This window comes from Rhinolophus sinicus, linkage group LG17 (assembly GCF_036562045.2).
Source record: "Rhinolophus sinicus isolate RSC01 linkage group LG17, ASM3656204v1, whole genome shotgun sequence".
NCBI lineage: Eukaryota > Metazoa > Chordata > Mammalia > Chiroptera > Rhinolophidae > Rhinolophus > Rhinolophus sinicus.
In genome coordinates this window covers 9531379-9556438 of record NC_133766.1, presented here as the reverse complement: position 1 = coordinate 9556438, position 25060 = coordinate 9531379, and the positions used below count along the sequence as shown (strand labels likewise).

The following is a 25060-nucleotide window of genomic DNA, read 5'->3' as shown; positions in this document are numbered from 1 at the left end:
GGGAAATACAAAATAAAATAATGAGATACCACTTTACATAGATTAGTTTAACAAAAATTAGTATGTTGGATAATACAAAATATTGGTATGGATACGGGAAATGATCTTCATGCACTGCTGGTAGCTGTCAATGGGGAAAAAGGCAGGGGTTTGGAAATGAAGAAAACAGGGAACCAAATGAGGTCTCAGAAAGATTGATTCTAGTGTCCCATCAAGTGAGAGGTATGATTCACCCAACTCTTTCCCACTAGGTCTGAAGAGGCAGTGAAAATCCATGGGATTGTGAACAAACATTCATTCAACATTTCCCATAGCATTAGATGTTTAGATTGCTACCGGTTTTTCACTTCTGGAAATGCTACAGCTAAAATAGTGGTACATGTATCTTTGAATTTCTGACTTCTCTAGGGTACTTCCTCAAAATATCTTCCTAGAAATATCTTAGATGTTGCATAAAAAGATAGTTGCTGGTTCAAAGGGTATGAACATTAAGGTTTCTGACACACAAAGCCAGCGTTCTTAAAAGAAAGATTGAACCAATTTACAATTCCAGAAGCAGCATATGAATCTCAATGTATTCCTGCCAATAAAGTATTTATTATTAGAAAAAAAATCTTTGTCTTTTCAGCAGGAGAAAATAGTACCCCATTTTCAACTGGATTTTTTCAATTACTGGTGAGGATGAACTCCTCTTGACGCATTTATTAGCAATTAGTAATTTGTATTCCGTTAACTGTGTCCTCAGACCACTTTCTAGTAGAGTTTCAGCATATGTATAGATTTGCATAAACATTTATACTACATTAAGGCTATTAATGCTTAGATTCCATTAGATTCAAGTACTTTCCCCTAGTTTGTTTACATTTCAATTTTGTTTGATGTTTCCAGACATATGAGTTGTTTTTTAAATTTGGTTGAGTCTATTGAGCTTTCTCTTTGTGATTTTTTAAATTATTGCTTTTTACTTAGAAAATCCTTCCTAATTCAGGAAAAGACAAAAAACTCACCTTAATTTTCTTCTGGTTTCCTTAGAGATTCATTTAAAAAATACTGTGATATTTCTTTAAAAGTCTATCAATATGCCCTCATGAAAAGAGGTGATCAGAAAAGCAACTGGGATACTAGACAGTTCGGGTTATACAAGGTTCCTGACTAGTACCCTGCTGAAAAAAAATTAATTTTCCTAGTTAACTTAATTTTCCTAGTACCACCCAAATATACTATTCATGCCTATTTTTCTTTTGGAATTATTCTGTTTATTGAAGCTGTGCATGTTTCGTATGAAGGACAACACAAGTCATTACATATGTTATGCTGTATGCTTCTATCACACAGGGATAAGTCAGTATTAGTACTTACTTGAAACAAAAATGAAACAACATTACTGCCAGGCCCAAGGAATGACCAGTTCAACTTAGGGATTTGAGTTCGAATTCTGGTTTTCATGCTGCCATTTTACTTACCAAGGACATCTTTACTCATGATAACGACAGAGGGCATACCAGAATGAAACGATGTAAAAAAGCCTGGAGTTGAGAAATTTACTTGGGGATCCCTGGGACCACCAAAATTATGAGGGACTCACAGAAATGTAATAGCATCAGTCAATCAACTATCCAAAGTAGGTGACAAGGCAAAGTTATTAGAGTTGCACCCTTGAGAAAGAGTCCACAGGCCGTCTCCGAGACACTGTTAAACGGAAACAAAATGAGCGCAGCCCACTGAGTACACGTACCTGTCCAAGTGGAAGGCTGCTACCTCTGCGTTGTGTCTATCGTAACCTGCATACGGCTCCCCTTCTACCACGTAGTCTCGGTTGTACCTGCAGAGCGAATGGAGGCACAGACGCAGACGTGAATCACCCCGGTACCAGAGGTGACAGCACAAGAGAAACCCGAGCAGCCTGACTCTGCTCTGTAACACCTGCTCCGTCAACCCCGAGCCATCGTGGATCAGCACGCATCACTGGGAGCTGAAGTGGTGACCAAGGGGAGAAGGAAACCAGAATTCTCTCTACCTCAGCAGTCATTCTATGAGAAAAATACGGAAGATGCTATTTTCACCCGTCTAAAAGACTTTCGATGGAGTTTAAGGAAAACTACCAGGTAATTTTCTGGAAGGCAAGGACCATCTTTGTACGTCCAAAACAGTGCTAAGCCTACAGTTGGTACTTAATGAATGTTTACTAAAATGTTTATTAGACTGAACTGAAGAAATGGAGAAAAATGTGTTATTAAAATGTTTGCTTACCAGAATGGCTATGGCCAGGCTTGTAAGAGAAATTTAAATTTCTTGGGGGAAAAACCAGTCCTGATACGCCTTAATGAGTAGGCAAAGTGCATTTGAAAAGATGCTGTTTGCATAGCATTTTCTCTTTCTCTTTAAGTTCATGATGACGTAGTGGAAGAAATACCGGACTGGAGTGAGAGCTAGGCATAGCTGTCATTACTGACCTGGGTAACCTTGAGCAAAACTCTTCTCTGGGTCTTAGATTCCTTGTCTACAATATTAGGGCTCGCCTGGGAGGACACTGCTAAGATCTGCTTCATCTCAAACTGCATTTGATGATTGTACATCATATGCACGACATAAACAAAAGATAATGAAAACAGGCATATTTCTTTCTACTAATCATAGAAAGACAACTTAACCCTGTTAACCGGGAAGAAAAAGACACTTATTTCACCTATGACCTCTACTGCTCACCTGCATTTCCTGAATCAAAAGGAGACCTAGTAGGCTTTACAAGGACAGAAATAAGCTGACAATGAAGTGAAGAGGAGCTGCTTCATTAAGGACACTTGGCTCTCCAATGCTGAAAAGGCCGTGGGGAAGTGGGAAACGGCAGGCAGCGACGGTCAACATAAATGACCTTGGACTAGAGCAAGGGAAACCATGTCCACAAAACACATTTTCAAGGCAAAGTGATGAAACATTTATGCTGGAAGACAGCCATGCATCACCACCTGGTTGGACACCAGTTTCTTCTTAGCATGGTCAATATACTCAAATGTATTTTTTTGTTTCTAGTATCAAAGCATTACGTAGGCTACCTAGAATTATACTGGCTACCTCCAACTTAGAAGTCTCAATTTTTAAATAGGACTGCAGCAGAAACTGACGCTATTCAAACACTTCTATCTCCACCACAGCTGTAGGCTGCCCATAGAGCTGGGGGACAGTCCTTGAATACTTGATGTTTCCGGACTCCAGTGGAGCCACACGAAGCTACGTGACCGACCATATGCAGTCCATTTCTGTCAGTGAAACCGAGAGCTTTCCAATCTATCGAAAGGCTGCTTGCAGGGAAATGTAAGACCCTAAAGGAATTAGGGACTCTGGGGCGGGATGGAGAGGAAGGGAGGGAAGCAATGGGGAAAAGAGTAAGAATCAAAAAGCAAGAACTGCACGGAGTCAAAAGCTCCCAATCCTCAGCTCACGTTCTGGCTGTGAATTATGGCCAGTCAGCTCTGGATCTCATTCTCCACGTGCAAGACGAGAGCTGGACCAGCTGATCTCCTTCCAGCACTTCCTAACACCACTCACTCATGTCTACCCACTCCCAGGCCCTGCCATCTTGTTCCTTTCTCATCGTAACTGCAGTTTGTGCCTGTGACAATCAATTTTCTTCCAGATGGACACAGCTATATTGGAAAATAATCACTTTTATAATGTACAGCAAAACCTGTAAACAAAAGCGTCACTGTGTTCCGACATATTCCGTCTGCCTCCCGTGTGTGAGAGGAGGACCCGGACAGGCAGGATCCAGCAGTGCTGAGCCCACGAGTGGCTACCGAAGGCGCATGTCTCGCCTTGGCAGTGAGAACGCAGACGCTCCTCTCAGCAGAGAGTGATCCATCTTCAGTCACTGACACAGCAGCAAAATTCACACAGTAACTGCCAATAAATCCCTCCCATCTTTCTGGTGAAGGACATCAGTGTCGGACCAAGGACATTAATTCGCACTTACGCTAGGACTAAATAGCCTCTACGGCCCCCAGGTCAGAAGAGCAATTTGCTGGGTGTTTCAGAACCGGAGTCAATTTCTACAAGCACTTAAACGCACACCCCCCTCCCCGAGCCTGACAGAGCCAGGTGTCATCAGCACAGGTTAGCGTGTGCAGTGACTAAGAGCACAATCGCCCAGTGCAGGGGCCCAGACAGCGTGTGGGGCAAGGGAGGAGGGTCCCCTGGAGCTGAAGTGGACATGGGCAGGTGAGGGAGTAGGGGACCAGTGTGACAGACATAAAGAGCTGGGTGTAGGGAGGGGCTTGACCATTAGGACGCGGAGGCTGGGTTTTGTCTGGTGAGCAATGGGAAGTCCCTGGGTATTTTAAACCTAGGCAGCATAGTGATCATGTAGGTATTTGGGGGAAGAACGAAAGTGGTTTTCAGGATGGTCTGGAAGAGGAAGGTAATGGGAAGGTTGCAATGGCAGTGAGAGATAGGAGATGAAGCAACAGTGACTAAGGTTAGTTGGGGCATTTATCTACTGCCACCTCCCTTAGTCACCAGGCTGGCCTCTCCTCCCCCGACTTAGGCCTTGTCCCAACACCGCAGGCCTACCCACACTGCCCCTGGACTGACACACTCCCAGGACTAACTGGCTTCTGACACTTCCTGTGGTCCCATCTCACCCCCACTTCTCCAGTGTACGAACAGTGGCTGTGAGAGGATATCCTCTTACTTAACACAAAATGCCAACGTCTCATCTCTTTCCATACACACGTAGTTTTGTTTCCAGTTTGCCTCCTTCCTGTCACGCTGCTTCTGCTGCTCATCTCTCAGGCTACAAACCATGAGGTCCAAGGACCACATTTCAAAACTAAACTAGCGATTTCTGATGATGGGCATGGCATGGCATCACACTTATAGGAAGGCAAACAAAAGAACTGAAGAGAATTACACGTGTGTGGGACACCACCAGCTGCTCAAACTCCGACAGATCCAAACGCCGTTCCACTAGTAGTTACTGCAGGGTGACCTTGTCAAGTTAGCTGCTCTCTCTCAGCCTCAGTTTCTTATTCTGGACAGAACTGTAACTGTCCACAGTTGTGATGTGGGTCCAGGCATTAACAGATACAAAGGCACTTAGTGCAATGCCTGGCGAATGGTGTGCATTCAATGGAAATTAGGTCCCAAGGCCCACATAACCATACTTTTCCACATTACCTGCCAATTGGACTTTTCTATTCTCCAAATGCCTATGGCATTTTTTAATTGTCCTAACTTCCACATCTTCCATCATAAACTTCCCAGTTCCAGACAAAAGCAGATGACTTCAATTTCTGGGATCTTAATATATTAGTTCTCTGGCTGCCTATCTATTACCGTGTTTCCCTGAAAATAAGACCTAGCCGGACCATCAGCTCTACTGCATCTTTTGGAGCAAAAATTAATGTAAGATATTGCTCCAAAAGATGCAGTAGAGCTGATGGTCCGGCTAGGTGGTCTTATTTTCGAGGAAACAGGGTATCTACTGAGAGTTGGGGAATAAAGGGAGCTAAGCCAACTGCTCTGGTCACAGTTGAATTGTGTACATCTTGACTCCATATTTCTTCTCCCACTCCAGTAGGAGACCCACAGGTATGTGTTATAATTTTTTCAAAAGCTCCATTGAGGAATGAAAAAAAAAGGTTAGCACACAGAAAATTTCAGAAATTACAAACTCTGAGAAAAATTCACTGGTAACTAATTCCTGGCAAAAAGAATATGAATTACCATGTTAACCTATTTCAAATTCATATACTCAGAGAAAACTTTAAAAAAATTAATTATACTATAGAATTATCTCTATAAATCCTTAGAAGTCCAAAGGGGTCACTGCCTAGTAACATACAATTCAATCCACTCTCCAGTTCGAATTTTGGATCGAGGTTAACTAAAATGGCCCAGTTCTCTGCTTACAGTGGGAAAAGAAACAAGATATCACTACACACCTATCAGAATGGCCACAAAACACTGGTGAGGATGTGGAGTAACAGGAAATCTTCGTTGCTGGTGGGAATGTAAAATGGTGCAGCTACTTTGGAAGATGGTTAGGCAGTTTCTTATAAAGCTAAATATACTCTCACCATGTGATACGGCAAGTGTACTCCTTTGTATTTACCCAAATGAGGGGAAAACTTACATCTACACAAAACCCTGCACATAAATGTTTATAGACTGCCAAAACTCAGAGGCAACCAAGACGTCCTTCAGTAGGTGAATGAACAAACAAACTGTGGAACATACAGTCAATGGATTACTACTCAGCAACAAAAGGAAATGAACTATCAAGCCACAAAAAGACATAGAGAAACCTTAAGTGCATATTGCTAAGTGAGAGAAGCCATCTGAAAACGCTATAAAAGGTATGATTCCAACTATATAGCATTCTGGAAAAGACAAAACGATGGAGACAGTAAAAAAAAAATAAAAGATCGGTGGTTGTAAGGAGTTCGGGGGAGAGAGGAAGAGGTGCAGTACGGAGATGCTTAGGGAAGCTATTCTGGATGATACTGAATGGTGGACACTTGTCATTACGTGGTTATCAAAGCCCACAGAATGTACAACACAAAGAGTGGACCTTAACGGGCACTATGGACTTTAGTTGATAAATTAATACTGGCTCATCCACTGTAACAAATGTACTACCCAAATGAAGATGTTAAGAATGGAGAAACTGGGGAACGGAGGAAAGGAATATTCAGGAACTCTGCACTTTCCCCTTGATTTTTCTGTAAACCAAAAACTGCTAAAAAAAGAAAGTTTTTTAATTACAAAAACAAAACCCAGATGAAAGAATCACAGCTTCAGCGCTAAGCCCTACTCTGCAGCATCCCTGACGTGTGGTTATCCAGACTTTAACTGCTTAGTTCCCAACCTATTCATTCTGTATGTCCAATCTGGCACACAGTAGACATTTGGTAAATTCAGAAATCAAGGATAGCTCTAACTATAAAAAGTTCAGTTTTATACGGTACCAAAACATGTTCCTATACATTTCCCCTCCTCAAAGACTCACAGAACATTAAGAGCTGGAAAAGACTTCAGAGATCTTTGAGTCCACCCCTCTGATTTTACGGAAGAGAAAACCAAGAGGAGATGAACACTCGTATACAAATCCCAAATCACACACATCAACCAACTAGCACATGTAACTTCCAAGATGAAGACTTACCGCTTGGGCTTGAAGACAACTTTCTGTCCTCCTTCAAGGATCAGTAAGGCTTTCAGCTGTGTCCCTTTGTAACCCACATCAGCTTTAATGATTTTCTTGGTGGCCATGGCATGCATGATTGCCCCCAGCTCTGGTGTCTCTTCAGGGTACACCTCCCGGGGAACCACCCACTGGGCTGCAATCTCCCAGGGAGACTGCAAGGTGTGGTCCAGCTTGGGCGCCAGCTCCACCCGCAAGCCAGCCATCATTCGGTGAAAAGCTCTCTGGTCCTCCCGGTTGGCAGCTGATGAATCTAAGTTGTCAATCAGGAAAACTTTGGTGAAGATAAAGATGACAAGAAGAATTGCTAACAGCACAACTCGCTGCTTTAGCTTCATGTTGACCTCTTTTCCTTTTCCCGTGACCCACTCTCTCTCCCTTATCAAGGAGAGCAAGCAGGTGGTGATTGATGGTTAGCAAGGAAATCCCATGATCATACACGCTGGTCCATTTCTTCACGGAAGCGCCTCCCACAATTCCTGCAAGCCCAAGCACAAAGCAAAATTCAGTCAGGAATTCCGTCCTTCCACGCCTGAAGCTTTTGCAAACCTCAGATACATCACGTATCCTTTTACCCTTGCTGAGCCCATGCTTGAGGAGACCTACTAATTTAAAATGAACTAGTCTGGGGAAGGACTTAACAGGTAAGAGCCAGGTACAATGAAAATTGAAAAGCAAATACTCCTGTTTGAACAGGGTGCAGAGCCATCTAAGAGCCATTTGAACGGCTACAAACTCCTAAAAACCAAACAATGAGAAAAAACAACAAAAGTAAAACATTAAGATCTGCATAACTCCTTAACTTTCATCTCACCTTTCAAAATCCATAAAAGACTTTTGAACACCCAAAACCACCAATATTTGCAACCTTTTCAATTCTTCTCGTCTCCAAATGTAAGTTTTATAACACACTGTAAGACAGGAACTCCTAAAAATGCCAAAGAGAATAGAGAATAATAATAACTCCTTCTCTGAAGCCAAGTACACAGCAATCCAGAACGTGTCATATCTGCTGCTCACGTAATTACATACAACACCTAGACACGTATCTCTACTTAATCAGCTTCCCACTAATTATTTTTCAAAATTAAAATCCCTGTAAAACATGGATAATCAAATCTGGATAAATTAAGTAAAGGAAAACATATCCCTATACCATCTGGTTATTAGTAAAACATGACCAGAAAACGAATGAAACCTGGTACTATAGCAACACGATGAAGTCTGGACTGGTCTGGCGCATAACACAGACACTGAGCGTGCAGCCAAGCGAGCACACTCTGACCAATTCTCAAGCTACGATATTCCAAATAGAAGATTCCTGCAAGGGTGTCAAGAACATGCACACAATTCAGTCTCATTTGCATGCTGACAGGTTGCTTTCCACAGGGTCATTTAAAAGCCTACACCAGCTTGCTCTGCTCTATGCTTATAGCACAGCACTGGGCTAAGACGAAGACGACGAGGTAACAGGGTGCTGTTGCACTCTTTAAGCCATTGAACAACTCACACCATTAACAGAAGAAATAAAACCAATACAAGATAGGGCAAACGTTCCAGGCTGAGACCCTCCCATGCAAACTGGAGACTGCTCCCCTAAGAACAGCTGCAACACATCCAAAAACAGTCTACTAGAGCAACAGCGTGCTCTACGGGCAACCCCTGCAGGTGAGCCCCCTGACATGCAGTTCATTCTTAGTGAGACCCAACCACTCTTTGTTAAACAATTAGTTTCCACGAAGAAGTGGAAAGTCAGAGTCAAATTCTAATTCTAATTATCTCTGGCCACCTGTTTGGTTCCATCGTCATCATCTCCCAGGGCGTACAGAACTCTATCAGCTGAAACAAAGGCAATTCAAGTGCATCCAAAATAAAATTGTGATGGTATCAAGTTTGGGGTGAAACTCAGTGAAACAGTTTCCTGTGATGACTGGTAAGAGCAATGCTGGGAGAGCAGATTGAAGAGATTTTGCTAATCACAATGTGACCTAAAACACACAACTTTTTCAATTATTTGTTCATTGAAATACTGTGTATCTCAGGCCGCAGTGGGAAATCTGTCAGCACCGGCTTCCTGGGACCCCAGCTGCAATTCCCTGCCGTCCTGGTACAATTCCCGCACCCGGGGGGCAGCTGAACGGCCTTTCCCTTCCTACAAAACATTCTGCCGGACCCAAGTCTGGTTAACCCACACTTTTCTAATGGTGCTGCTCATTTCATTTAGAATAACAGAAATTCTTCCCTCATGCTACATAAACAAATCACTTCTAAACATTTAGAATAAAGGTTAGGGATACTGAGGGTTTTTTTCTTTTAATTAAATCACCAACGCAATAGAAAGTTCTAGCAGCTCCAAAATTCAGACAGAACTCCAACTCTGCAATCCGAGTTTATGTGCTTTTAAGTTTTGAAGCCTCATTACCTTTTGAATAGGCCTCAGAAGAAAACATTCACCAATTCAGGGCTGCAAACAATTCATCCACTCAACTAGGATAGAAATTTCTATGAAGTGAACTGAAGAGTTCAGCTGTTAGATTATTTCATAATTTTCCTCTGGAGATGAGCAGTGAGGGCGGGTTTAAAGCAGAGGCTAGGCAAGTTGTCATGTTTGTGATTAGTCACCACATCCGGAACAACAGGATCACAATTTGGCCCTGTTCCCTACAACGGCCCTTCCTTCCCACACCACCAACCTAATCTAGTGCTTCTATTGGATCATTGAAGGAACTGCCTTCCAGGCCCCCACGTTCTCTGATGCAGACTAGACAGTGCAGCAAATTCCATTTTCTAATCACACACCTCTTCTGATTTCTACAGATACCTTTAAAAGGCATTACACCCCTACCTTAAATGGCTTCAGCCAATGTACGGGGCTCGGTGTCACTCTTCTCAGCTTCAACCAAACGGACCATGAACATGGTCTGGACCCCCCTCCTCAAGTGTGGCTGACCTTTGCCCTTGTCATTTCTCACACTGTAACTCCCTCAAAATTCCTCTTGCTCTTAGCCCTTCTTCCTGTCTTCTGTTTAAAGGCGGCTCCGTCTTCCACTGGCCGTCTCCAAAGCCATCTGGTCCGTCCTCACACTCTATGGACACCGCTCCCCTTCAGACCAGTACGTAACCACGTTCGGCCTTGTCCAGTACCTGCCTGTATTCAGTTCCTACTTCCCCTCAATCTTGGCTCCTTAGTGATCCTGACTATCTTCACATTCCCTACAGCACCCAGCATAGGAAGGGTAGATGCCTTATTCACCTCAACCGAACAAACTACCACAAATGAGGCTCTGCAAGTATCTTAAGACTCTGGTGCTCTTCTCCTTTGGTATTTAGTACTAAATGAGTGTGTATCAACTGGCACCTCAATGCTGGCTATCCTTAATCAGCCATCCTTGTGTTTGCCAATCTACTTCTCTACTGACGCTACTGATACTGAGGTTTTCTTTTAGCTGGAAAGCTGCAACTCCTTCAGACCACAGGACAAGCACAAACATATTTAAGAAATGGACCATGTAGAGATTATAGCAAAATTTCTACAAAACGTCTATGAGTTTGTTAAGGTGCCTATTCCAGAAAAAGGTATGTGATGCACGATACGGAATAATTCCATCCTCTAATGAGGGTATACTTCACTCCTGCATCCTTGGGGGGGGGGGGGGGGCTGCCCAACACAAGGTTTCCATGTTATCTTCTTTTCTTATTGAGACAGCAGCATATTATATATACACTGCTACCTGGCTTGCTAAGATTCCCATTTCAGATACTAAGGAAATGAAAGCAGTATCACTGGGTATATATTCATGAAAACTTCACTTGCATTCCCAGAAGACTAACTGCTCTGTTTCATGCCTTCACCTCCTCCTGTAAATGCATCCAACAGTGTAACACTGTGAGGTTATATTATGGTCATTTATTTTAATGTTTCTGTTATGTGGAACAGAGCCTATCACAAAGAACAAATAACTCAAGGTAATAACATAACTCAAAAAAAGTTAAATATAAAAGAGGCAGTGCAAATAGAAGTCTTCACACTAAAAGCTGGCATAAACGTCCAGACTGGCATTCTGGAAGGTAGGCCTTTAAAAGGAAATTTCCTACTGAACCCTAGTTTCTCTCTCAGTTCCATCAGCTAAATGAGGCTTGCTATGGAGGCTCCATTTACTTTCATTCTACACACACACACACACACATCATACATGTTTGATAAATGTCTTATGCAATCTTAGGACTAGTAAGTTGCTTTGGGAGAAGAGATATAGATTCCACAGAAACAAGTGAGGTCTTAGTATAATCCCTTAGTATAAAGGAGAGAGGTTACCACAGTGTTCAAGAATCTGGCTCTGTCTGGAGGAACATATACAGAAAAACACGTCAGTGCAAGGTCTCTTAACTATCATGTGATAAAATTCAATGTATGTGGCTGCTGAGGAACATGAGAACAACGGGCCCGACCCCACTACTTTGCTGGGGGCTCCCACAAGCTCCCAGTGAGGTTCCAAGCTTCCTTAGTAGCAGTGCCCCTGGAATCTCCCTCCGATCAAGTGACAACCTCAGACTACTTCTCCTAAAGTCACAGAGGAGAAATTCTAACCTTTGCTCATAGCAACTGAAAGCGCAATCTTCAGTAATAACCCTTTTATATGTTTCCAATTCAATGGTCAAATCAAGTTCTTAACACATAAATGGACTGTAACGTGCCTTGTGAGTGTAAGGTGCCATACAGAAAATGCTCAGTATGAACATTTCATCCAGAGGGTGATTAACAAAGGAGACGTGTGGCAAAGGGCGTGGGGTTTATTATATAACTAGCATATGATCATATCTACTCGCACGAGCTCCCCGCCCTTCATCCTGAATAGGAATTACAAGGACCCATTTACAAACTTCTTTAGTACTTGCCGTTTTCAGCAAACCTCTGAAGGTTTGGTGAGTACAAGAAGAGGTAAGACCTGAATTTAATTACGCATTTTTGGTTGACTGTCTACAAAGACAGACAACAAGCATTCCTTCCTCCCACCCAGAGGTGGAACCTATTTTCCTCCCTCTGAATCTGGGCCGGCTTTGTGGACGGGCCTGGGCTGCCACTTCTGGGCCTCGGTCTTAAGAGACCTCGCAGGTTCCACTTGGGACCAAGCCCCTGTGTAAAGCAGCTCGGGCTAGACTACTGAAAATGAGAGACTTATGTGGAGAGAGGCCTGGTCAGCCCCTAGCTATTCTGGATCCCCAGACACAGAAATAAAGCCACCAAGGGCACTGCAGTTCCAGTTGAGGTCCCAGCTGAATATAGCCACACATGTGACCCCAGCCTATACCACGTGGGCAGAAGAACCAACCAACTGAGCCCAGCTGACCTATATAATTATAAGAAATAACAAATCATTGTCTTAAGCCACTAAATTTTAGGGGAGTCTGTAAAATCCAACCTTCTCACATCTATTCTGTCCATATCAACTATTTTGGGACATTAAAAATATTGGGGGAGAAGACATAGGGAAATAGATTATGTAACTAAAAACAATTCTCTCAGGGAGGGGAAAAGATTAAATTCACCACTAAATATAAATACTGAATCAATAAATTGTTAGGTCTTATTTGTAAATGATTATTAATGCCTTCTATGGAGTAATAAAATCATTATGAAAGTTATATGCCATTTCTTTAGGAATGGCATATGTTTAGGAAGATACATAATTAAGGACTTTGAAAGGTAATACAAGAAAAAAAAAGCCTCCACTGGATCATTTACTGAACTCTATTTACATATTTTAGAGCAATCAAGGCTAACCTTACACACTCACAAACTCACACAACTCCACATACCCAGTTTATGAAGCCTAACCTTTGTACTTCAGCCAAAGCATAAATAAAAGCAAAAATGAAAACCCTTTAATACAAAAAAACTAGAAACACACACCTGGGGCTAAGTCCGATATACCGCCCTTTTGTTTTTTTAATTGGCAGGGACATTAGAGCATTATGCTATATTATTATTAGCTGCCCCCTAGAAATAAATGCAGTCTCTCCTGATTGTTAGTGGCAATTACTGTAAGTAAAATCAAGAGCATTCAGAAACCTTTCCACTTTGCATTGTGCTTCGTTCGATCCAGGAAGTCAAAACCTCCAACACCAAATGGCACCGTGTTTATTACCTGAATGAACCCTGAGTATCCCCGGAAAACCCACCCACCCTGCACTGCCACCAACTGCTCACCACAATCGCACATTGTACTTCTTTGTCATCTTCAACTAAAACAAAAACAATCAAATAATAACATTAATCAATCTACATATAATTTTCCTTTCCCTGCTAATTCTCCACTTAAGAAATGGCTTCTTAATTCACCTTCTTATTCTAAATATAAACTCTTCTGTAGCAGAGGGATTAAGTGTGTGTGCTCTGGATTCTGGATGCCTGGGTCTAAATGTCTGCCTGCTTTACCACTTACTGTGGGACTTGGGAAAGTGGCTGAACGTCAAACCTCTCTGGGCCTCAGTTTCCTCATATGAAAAATGAAGTAAGAACACTGTTACCTAACCCACAGGGTTGTTACAAATGAATAACATTACTACAAGTACTGTGCTAAAATTAGCGCCTGGACAATTCACAGTAATCACTTGTTAGTCGTTGTTATTACCGTATCAAACCCTGAAAGACGACTTCCTGAGAGGAGAAAGCGTGACAAAGAAAATAACCTTCACTGGTCAGTAGCCTTCCGGGTTAGAGAGTCAGGGGCTGAATACACCTGTTGTATCACTAAGAGTTCAAATAGTCTTATATCCCTCAACCAAATCCTTTCCTAAATTAGAGCAGCAGCTAAGACTGTAGGCAAGAGGTATCTTCAGAGTGGTACCATGGGAAGCAGAAGACTGGGAGGCTGCGGCACTAAAGTGACCAACCCGTTTCTCTCCTCCACAAAGTTTAATTCTACCACATTCGATGTAAGTGAGGCACATGAGAAGAGTGAACTTATTCTGTTTCACAAAAAAGGTTGGAAGAAAGCCTTCCACAATATTCTTCAGTTTGGAAAATCAGCTCTGTGTTGTAAAGATGACAGCTTTGCATGTTTTTAAGCTCTGAAGATAAGCCTTAAGAGTAACTTAAAAGTTACAGGTAAAGAAAATCTCATTTCCATATAGCCCAAATTGGTCTGAGTGTTCGATTTTCCTGTTTTCACTTCCACTGAAACATTTATTCCTGTCTGTAAATTTGGAATCCTGTAGGTGAAATCCTCTAACAGTTCCCCGTGAAGGAAGCCAACTTCAAACCATCACCAGCATTCATGAAGCATTAAGGAAGCCTTTCTCCATGGGTGTGACAGTGAAAATGAACTAGGCAATCACGTGTGCGCCTTCTTTGAAAAAAAAAAATCAAATCCTGCAACCTGTCCCATTTAAACCTTGATTTAGGGCAACCCTCTAACTCTTTCTGGAAAAATGAAAAGAAAAAAAATCTTTAGCTCATACTGTTAGCGAGATTTGTTCTAAAAAGATCAACACAGGCAGTGTTCCCTGATCTAGAAACTCTGGAAATGCCTAAGAATTTGCATTCTGTCTCAAATGGGCCAGAAATAATGAACCTTCCCAAGTATCAGGTATTTCACTGCTCTAGAGTCAGTATACGAGTATAACCATTTAAGGCTGTATTGTAGAATGTAATTCCTATATAGTGTGGAAGTATCACATTTCAAATAATATAACACTTTCCTTCAGATTTTCATATTGTCCATCTTTACTGTTCAGTTCACTACAGTTCTTAAAAAGATATATAGACTTTATGCAACGATAACACTTCACATTCTTAAAACTTATGTTCTAGGGGTGTCAAGTAGACAGTCCACAGATCACTTTAGAAATAGTAGCACCTCAAGCAGGTCTGTGCTGAATTATAGCTGAGTGGCTCTAGGCCCGATCCCTTTGCGCGCGCGCACACACACACACACTTTTTTGGTGTGCCTATCTCCTTTACTATACGAGTATTATTGAGTGCTTCAAGGACAGGGGATATGTTTTACTCTCTTTGTGCCCCCAAGTAAGCTAGCACAGAGCAGGGCACCTGAGAGGTGCTCCCTAAGTGCTTGGTGAATAAAAAGAGTGAAGAGCAAGGGGAGTGATCTTTATGGTTATAAGAATTTTTTCAGCTCTTTGGTTTATAGATGGTCTCTTTTTACAGATACAGGGAAACAGAGTCCTATCATGGATGGATTCAGATATACAGTACAGTAGAAAACACGGAAATATCAATTATGTATACCAATTTTATATGCTCAATTTTAAATTGCTGCCTTCTGTATACCCTGCTTCCAGCTTTCAAGGCAATGCTATTGCCAGCCTGGTTCCTGGCATTGGTTGGGACTGGGCATAAAGATGATCTGGAAATGCTAACAGAAGACTGGAGATGGTCCAAGACACTGCCCAAGAACGACACAGACAGGGCTGGAACTGGAGCTTCCAGTATCGCTGGCAATGCTTTCTAAAACGAGAACCAACACCAGTACTTACTTCCATATCATTCTCTTTTTTCTACACAAAGGACTACAGGAACACAAATACACTTATACAGAATGCAAAGTTCACCATCTAAACCAAGGATGAGGAATAAGAAATAAACGACAGGACTTTGGTCAGCCCAAATCAACCATTAACAGAGAAGAGATGTAAACCCTCACTAGATCTATTTAGCTGTTACAGTCAAATTCAGGAAGCAGAGTTATCTGGGTTGCTACTCCACAGAAGATCAGAAGCTGCTAATTAAAAAGAGGGCGGCAGGGACACTAACAACGACAAAAGTACAGCTTTCCCACCTCTGAAAGAAGAGACAGATTGGCTGTTAAAAGCATATTCAAGAATTCAAAAATCAGGGGGGCAGGCAACCTACATATCTCAATGGCCTCAAAGCCCCTCTTGATTTCTGTCAGTAATGGATGCTGGTAATGACCTTGAGTCAACAAAACAAAGGTTAAACTATCTTGTTTAAAAAGCAAACAAAGCATGTAATACATTGTAAAAATTTTTTCCACAAACAGTATAGCTAAAATAAGAATTTTGCACACAATACTATAATATGTTCCCTAACAATAGTAGATAAATGGCGCACTGCTATATACATAAAGCAGAAAGTCAGCATTTGAGAACATGGAATGAATGATTAAGACCTTATGGCCTCACCTGTACTTGGTTCTGTTACACATTCATAATTTCACATTCCCTGACCTCCTTTTATTAGGTTGGTGCAAATGTAATTGCAGTTTAAAAGGTTAAAAATAATTTCAAAAACCACAATTACTTTTGCACCAACCTAATATAATGTACCAAAATTAACATCCTCCCCTCATTAGGATTGTTACCTTGCCAGAAATTACAGAGGCCCAAACACACCAAAGCTTAATACCTATTTTCTATGTCAGCCTCCATTTCTCATCTCATACTGGGATGACAGATGCACCCCAAAACTCAGCAGGTTCAGTGCCAGGCCTTTCCTCTTTTGCTTTTGGGTAAGAAAGACAGAATCGTCAAGTTCGATGGTTGCATTATACTGTCTCCTAGATGGCTCCTACCAGTCACGTTGACATTGTTAGTTGGTCAGAAACTAGTTTCAGTTGCAAAGTAAGGTCTTGTGTTCTGTACTCCAGGTCTGTGCTGATGAATCCATTAATCCTTGGGGGATACAGAGGCAGTTCAAGGAAGGAAGAGAGAAAAGAGAGAGAGGTGTGGAATGAGGAGCTGCTAAAGCACTTCGGAGAGGTGCCCCTCTCCCACCATCAACACAGGGGACGAGAAGATGGACCATCAAGGTCAATGATACTGACATGGTCATTACTAAGAGCTCTAGTTCTTCTGTTAATGCAAAAATATCGACTACCAATGAACTGCTCAGTTAGCCTAGGCAGAGAAGGCTGCAGAAGCAAGTCTGGGAAGCTGCACCTGATGGAAGCAACACAGGCTGCTCCCAGGCTGCAGTTTGCTAGAGCACCATACAATCACACAATCAAATCTCAGGGCGGCTCCAGCAAGTAACACCCTTTACAGATACCCATCTCAACGGCATATTTTCAACAGGAATCTGACACATTTTTCTTGGCTTTTTTCCCCCCCACAAAAAGAGAAACTAAACAATTTAGTATATGCATTAGAATATTTCCCTACCTTCATATTGTTTTCCATTCATCCATTCAACCACCCAGTATTTCCTGCACATCCACTGTGTGTTAGGCGCAGAGAAAAAAGTACCTGTTATCATCACTATTACAACAAACCATATTTCCTTATTGCAACTATGCTCCCCACTCCATCTCCAAAACCACTTGGCACTTAGCCCCAGCGTGACCTGACATCAGCTTCAGAAGACCATCTCCTTTTTCTTGCTTGCAAATATGGCCACAGAATACAAAGAGCAATCTCCTGCTTCTATTATGTGATTATGGCAATCATTAAGAGACAACCACTTTGGTTACCATTTTAAAAAGTTATCCTGTTTCCCTGAAAAAAAGACCTAGCCGGACCATCAGCTCTAATGCGTTTTTTGGAACAAAAATTAATATAAGACCAGGTCTTATATGATAAGACCCGATCTCATATTAAAATAAGACCAGGGCTTATATTAATTATTGTTCCAAAAGAATCATTAGAGCTGATGGTCCGGCTAGGTCTTATTTTCAGGGAAACATGGTATCAATTCAAGAGCTGAAGTATCTGGCTTCAGAGTTTACACCACTGAAATGACGGTCACACAAAGTGTTCTAAGAAGCTGAAGTCTGCCCTGTAAGTAAAGAAAGAAAAATTTTATTTAGAAATTCAAAACTCAGAAAAGATAAAAAGCAGCTTTAGGGCTATGTGAAAGAGTTGAAGTCTACAATGCAAATCAAAAGAACACGCTAAAAGTCAGGGAATTATCAATTCAACATAATTCTATGACATAAAGGATTAGATGATAGAAACAGTAAAGAGTGATGTTTGTTCCCTAATTCAAAGTACCCAGAAAGAAAAGCAGGGCATGTGTTTTCAAATTTTCATTCTTTAACCAAATCATAGCTATTTTTCTACTGGTTCCAGAGAAACAAACAGAATATATCACTGTCACATTTTCACCAGCGACACTGAGGAAAGCTGCGAGCGCCAAGATTTCTCGATCATCTTTTATTTCCATCCATTTCTATCACTGCACTTGATTGTGAAGCTGAGTCTGAATTACTTACTTATACTTTTTTATCCTTTGATAAGCACTTTCAAATGAGGAAGGGTGACCCGCCTGTTGACTGATTCCACTGTATGGTTCTAGGGTCCAAAGTCCATCATCTTCACAAACTTCAGAAAACTTACTAATTTAACACAAAACAGTTTAATTTGAAGTCTATGTTAGATTGGCTCTGAATCTGGGCAAATAATTTAGCATCTTTATCATCTGTACCTCAGTTTCTCAAAGATTGCATCTCGATAATAAAAAACAATATGTCATCTAAGTGCTCTAAGGCTTGGCTCAAAGGTCCTGCATAAACTCAACTGAACGTTTGAATTAATAATACATAAGCACACAGTTCTCAAATCCAATTTAAAAAAAATCAACCCCAATGAAATTTATGCATTACTTTACAACACAAGGAGAACAGGAATAATTAGTAAACAGCAATCACAATGACTAAATTACATATTATAAAGTCCTGCAAGTTAAAACCTAAAGGTTCCCACATTCCTATTCCTTCTTTTCAAGGTGAGAAATCAAACCTGCAGAGAGAAACTGGCTGGGTGGAGACGATTCTGATACCTGACCCCAGATTCAAGTCGCATTTCTCATATTCCCAGACTAGAAACTCTTCAGCTATCCAAGTGATGATATGATCATTTAAAGGGCTAACAGTTTTGTAACGACAAACCATGCCCTGTCCCCTCCACTTCCCCTCCAACTTGTTTCTATTCCTGTTCCAACCAGAAGACTTGCAGGTAGCAGACGCCTGATTAGAATGAAACTCTTATCAGATCCCACAATCAAGGACGCAGCTTGACAACTGCTCGCATTCATTATTAATGAACGTTTCGACTCTTAATCGCAGGGCCATCACACCCGGAAATAAAATCTCCAGCGCAACCCACTTTGGACTATACCGTATCATTTCCTTAAGTCGCTCCCGATCGCGAGCGCGGGGGGCACGGCCCCGAGGAGACCGCGGTCCCCGGGGCACGGTTACCCCGCCTCCCGCCTGGGGCCTGCCGGTCACTCGTGCTTCCGGGCCACGAGGTGGGCCCACGGGCGCGCGATCCTCCCCGGGCCGCTGCAAAGGGCGCCCAGCGAGCCACAAGGGCGGTACCGGGGCCAGTCGCCTCAGGGGCCCGCATGCAGGAGCGAGGGTTGGTCACCAGAAGTACCCTAGACGGCCCGAGGCGTCCCCAGGTAAGGCCCGCGCCTCAGGCGGGCCGTAGAGGCGCGGGCCGAGGCCGCGTCCCTTCAGCCGCGACCGCCCGCAGGAGCCGGCCTCGTAGCCAGCGAGGCCCGGGCCGCTCTCCGTCTGGGACCCGCCCGCGGCCGCTTGGGACGTCTAGGGGCACCGGTCCCCGGCCCCTCAGGGATGCGCCCCGCCCCCAAAGCGGTCCCTGCCTGGCGCGGGCCACGCACCGCGCCCAGCCCGCGTGCCGGCCGCACTTTCCCGCCCGCCGCGCGGGTGGCGAGGGTCGCGCACCCTCCCCCGCCCCCACGCTACTCACCTGCCGGGCTCTAGGCTCACTCCATGGCCTCCCGCGCCGTGCGGTGCGGCGGGGCCCCGGCCGCCCCCGCCGCCTCCGGGGAGGGGCCGCCCCACGCCGCGCTCACCTCCCCCAGCCGCAGCCGCCGCCGCCGCCGCTACGGCTCCCGCCCACCCCTGGCCCAGCCATTCCCTGGCCACCTCTCCCGGCGCTGAGCCGGTTGTCCCACACCCACCCCCCCGCCTCCGCGTCTCCCGTCTGTTGGTACCGTCCTAGCGTAAAGCCTACCCCACGACCAATCCGAGGGCTCGTTCCGCGAGGCCCCACCCACCGACCCCGCCCTCCGATGGGCGGGCCTATCGGCTCGGCTCCGGACCGCCCCCTTAACCCTTTCCGTTCCTGTCAGGCCCCACTTAACTTTCTCCACACGGGCTCTAATCTCACCTTCTTCCTGCAGCCCAGCCCCGCCCCGCCCCGCCCATAGAAATTGAGCTCTCACTTCTTTCCCACCTTCGCTTTTTCCTGATTTCCCTAGGTATGTAGGCAGCTAGGTAGCGGGACTGGAGATTTAGGGGTCCCTCAGGTCAAATTCTATTTGTCAGAAGCAATTTTTCTCCTCCTTTTGCCCTTTTAATTTCCCTCAATATCTGCTTCTATCTAAATGCATCTCCTTGCGCAGAAGAAGCAAGCCTTCCCACAGTGAGCACAAATCGCTCCTCCTTCGGACCAGAGCAGAGCCCCCTGCGACATTTAGTTGCATGTAACAAAATTGTGATTAGTTTTACTGCAATATCAGTTGTTTAATGTCTGTCTCTTGAGATGGACTGTAAGCCCCACGAGGACAGGGCAGTCGTGTCTGGGTCTCTAATACCAGACCACAGTAGACTCCCTGTAAATGGTTTGAACGAAAGTTTCTCCCTCCCCTGAAGCTGTTTCCATTGACTCCACACAGAACAGCCACTGTATAAAACATCTGTTCATTTATTCACCCTATACTAAGCTTGGACTTAAGTTTACCTGTCCCTGAAACACTGTAATGCACGTTGCTCTGTGGGATAAGATGTGTGATGCAGGAAAGATGGAGCTGACTTCTTTTCCAGCCTGTATAGTTCATTTAAACCGCAGTGTGTCATGGAAAGAGCTTACTGACTGTGTGATACTGGGTGTGCCACTTAACCGCTCACAGTATCTTATCTGGAAAATGAGAGTTAATCATGGTACTTATTTCACAGGGTTGTTGTGACGACTAAATGAGGGAATGTGTGTGGAAAGGACTTGCAAATTATTATATAATGTTAGTTATTACTCATGTGTGTATTTACTGAGCACTTACTATCAGGAGATCCTAGAGAAATAATTGGATTATTTCAATTATTATTGAAATAATTGACGGTAGGCTGGCCCGGCCTACAGTCAGCTAACCTCCCTGAACCTTTATGATCAGGAGGTCATAAAGCTGAAGGGCCAATCAACAGTTCCCCTGAGATGCTTTGCCCCAAAGGACTCTCCTTTCTTGCCTGTAACTGACAAGAGCAGCAAGGGTGGACTGTCCAACTGTAACTGCCGAGGAGAGGGCCAGCGCCACCCGCTGCCTCAGTTTCCTAGTGATTCCCCTGCCTCTCCCATCTTTAAGGACATCAGAGGAAGATTTTCGGATGACAAAATTGTTCTGTCCTCCAGTTTTCTCCTCACAAGGCCACATGATCCAGGCTCTTTGGGAAAGTACACACAGCACAGCGCCTGACACTCCAGGATGTCAGTCACTGTCCTCTCCTCCTGGGATGGGCCTTATTTCCCAACCTATCAACAATCAGAGTAGTCTAGGAAGTGTGGCAGATGCAGTCAGGTAAGACGGGGACTCTGCCTTCAAAGAGGTGACATGACTAGCACACAGGAAACAGCTGCAAGGAATACAGGAGGCTTCAATTATGCAGCACAGACTCTGTGATCGCTGGAAGAATCCAGGTCCAGGGAGGGAGGAGTGGGGCGAGCATAGACGGGTGGGAGACGAGAGGGACAATATGAACCAAAGTCAAGCAGTGCTATGTGAACTTAAGACAGACGTCCTCAGCAGAGGACACACGATGGGAGAGGTGTCCCTCGCTCCCTCCCTCCCTTCCCCCCCCTTCCCTCCTTCAGTGAACGGCTCCTAAGTGCCCGACACTGAGCTAGACCCAGAAGGCCTGGTTCTCGTCCTGGAGAAGGTTCCAGTCTAATACTGAGCAACAGAATGGAAGGTCAGGCAGAGCCCCACTAGGATGGTCTGAGCATTTTGCCGAGACTTCCATGAAACTCTTTCACAACTCGCGGGATGTCTTGTGTTCTAGATATCCTTGTCTGACCTCCCCCTTTGCCTCTCTCTTCCCTGTCCCCACACTGCCAGGCTCTGAAAAGACACAGTCTGACTTCGCTTCAGCTTTATTTCCCCCTGGGGGATGCCTGCCTCATGCAGGTCCCTTCTCTGCACTGATGTGTTGAAGTGCATCGAGTTGAAATCAGAACAGAAATCTGGCTGTCCCCCTCCAGCCAAGGGTGGCACACACACATCCTTAGCAGAGAAATCCCACTGCAGGACTCTCCAGTGGCTTGTCCACAGCCTCAAGAATTCAATGGCAACTCCACTGCTTGGAATTTCCAACCAGTCCACCTTTCCAGGCCCATTTTCTGCTAATTCCTTACCCTCCACCCTAAAGGGCTCGCTTGCTCTATGAGGCCGTCCCCTTTCCCTGCCCCCATGGTTGTGACAATCTTCCTCTGGAAATCCCACCTCCCCCTCCAACTCCACCTGTGAAAAGGTTACATCTCTCTCAAATGCCACTTGCTCATGAAGCCTTTCCTGACTTTTCTAACTGTGGGTGTTTAACTGGGCTTCTGAGACTCAGTACTTTGTTTGTACCTCTCTTGCAATATGGTTTGTATTGACATCTTTGGGGATATATCTGACCCCTTCCCCTGGGTTATAAGCCCTTCGAGGCTGAGGACAGTGTCTTCTTCATATCTGCATCTTCAGTAGCACGAACAATGGACATGGTCCATGGTAGACACTCAACACTCAAAAGAGAAGTTTTAGGAGAACAGGTCCCACAGACATGGGAAATCGGGAGCCCTGGAGGCTTTGTTCTTGGTCCTGTCATCATAGTAAGCATTTTCCTTAAGCTGATTCAGAATTTCCAAGTCTCTGACAATTTGTCAAGCCCCGGGACAGCCATCCCCAAGGTATAAGGAGAGTATCCTCTCAAGATGCCTGCCTGCTCGAACGCAAAACACAGCATACGACCCCTCCTTCTGTTAAGAAAATACACCCACAATGATGGATCCTACTGAACCGAATGAAGTGAATTCTACATCAAGAAAGCTGAAGGGAGCTGTAGGGAAGCTCATGCTGTTCCAAGGTGCTAAGGCGCCTGGGAGAGAGTCACAAGAGATTAGTGAGTGAAGGAGCACACGTGTCCCTTCGTTCCCTGCTAGGAGCACTGAGTAAGGAGGCATACATCGGTGGTTGAACTAAACTCACACCATCATTAGCGGTGATACTTGTACACCTATTCAGTGAAGCCAGTTGGTAGGTTAGTAAGTTATTCTCAGGCAAATCCCATTTCTTTATAAGTTCAAGGAAAGTATTAGTTACATTAAAAAAATTTGATTCTGGTGGCCCTTTCTAGTACCTACTCGATGCTCACATGGTGTGTTGTGGGGGGTAGTAAAGGATGGATTACCCCCTAGTTAGGTCCAACAGGGAGGGAAGGAGAGATGGAGGGGGGGCAGAGAGAGAGAGAGAGAGAGAGAGGGAGAGAATGGAGAATTTGTCAGGACGGTAGAGAATTTTTATGAGAACATTTTATGAGAATTTTTATGAGAATGTTGCTTTCGAGAAGTGCTTACAGAAGGAAGCAAACCAACCTCAAGAACACCAACAAAAGCAGATCAATGTCCTCCTTTCAAGGACCTCAAAGTAGTGACGTCTCATGCAATGATGTACTGACCTTGGATTTAGGCCAGTCTCCTCATGTTGCTGACATAGAAACAGGTCCAGAGTTGAGTAACCCGCCCAGAGGAACCCAGCTCGTTCAAGTAGACTCAGAACTCGAGACTGGATTCCAAGTCCGGTCAGGCCTCCTGATACCTACTGGACGTGGTTCTCTGAGGAGCTGGGACCACCTGCTCACCCCACCTAGCCCTCCCTATCAGAAAGAAGCTGTCTCTGGGTCTGGCTAGTGGTTAACTCTTTCAGCAGTATGCATGGCGTGATTCTATGGGGTAGACACCGTTTCCCACCGTGTAAGCACTCTCTCACCCTTCCTTCTCCTTCCAGCCTCTGGTAGGGGCTGGAAGTGCCAGAACGTGTTTTTCCTGCTTCCCATCCTGCTAGAAACACAGACACGTGACCCACCACACAGCTGGTGGGACCTGAGAAGAAATCACCTGGAGGGTTTCTGGAAAAGGTTGTCCTTTTTAGTAAAAGGAGAGTGACAAGGGAAAATGCCTTTGGCTGCACCTCTGTGAAAAGGTTATGTATGCAGTCTGGCAGCTGCTTTACAACCATGCGGTAGAAGCTAAAAACGAGGCCAACCCTCTGAAGAAGGCGGAAAGGAAAATTAGAAAGTACTTCTTTTTTTTTTTTTTTTTTTTTTTGCATTTTTAAGCTCCTGAAGTATAACATGTGTAGAAAATTACACACATGCAGCTCCATGAAATCTCATAGATTGAACACCCTTGGGTAACTAGCACCTTCTGATCACCACCTGCCCCCAAAGGTAGAGACTGTCCCAACACCTAACATCACAGACAAGTTTGCCTGCTTTCATACCTCATATACATGGAACCTGACTGGACCCTGCCCAATAAGTCGTTTCCCAAAGGCATAGTACTCTTCTGTGTCTGGTGTCTTCCATTCAACAGTATGTCTGTGAGATGCACCCATGTCATGTGTAGTTAGAGATCATTCATTCTCACTGCCGAGCAGAATTCCACTGGGAGGCTATGTGACAATTTATTGACTGAGTTTTATTCTTGATGGACATGTGGGTAGTTTCCAGATTTTTGGGGGGAGTGGGGGTGGGAGGCGGTTACAACTAGTGGTGCCATGAGCATTCTTGTGCCATCAAGAATGTTTGGGGTTAGCTAGGAGTGGAGCTGCCGCTGGGTCACCGGATATGCTTATGTTCAGCGTTAGCAGTAGTGCCCCTTCTC

The 25060-nt window shown here is 44.2% G+C and overlaps 1 protein-coding gene across 4 annotated transcripts in view; it reads right to left on the bottom strand.

The window, feature by feature from the left end:
• Positions 1-20048, bottom strand: part of FAM20B (FAM20B glycosaminoglycan xylosylkinase) — a 33350-nt gene extending 13302 nt beyond the window's left edge. The window contains exons 1-3 of one of the 4 annotated variants that reach the window (XM_019731030.2): positions 19892-20048; positions 7163-7680; positions 1736-1822 (exon numbers count right to left, since the gene is read on the bottom strand). In XM_019731030.2, the coding sequence (XP_019586589.1) occupies positions 1736-1822; positions 7163-7539 (464 nt within the window). In that variant the 5' untranslated portion in view covers positions 7540-7680; positions 19892-20048. Of the gene's footprint in view, positions 1-1735; positions 1823-7162; positions 7681-8015; positions 8040-15449; positions 15473-19294; positions 19472-19891 lie in introns of those variants that run through there. The other 3 variants (XM_074322291.1, XM_074322290.1, XM_019731114.2) reach the window with 3 other exon arrangements.
• Between the last annotated feature and the right edge of the window lie 5012 nt (positions 20049-25060).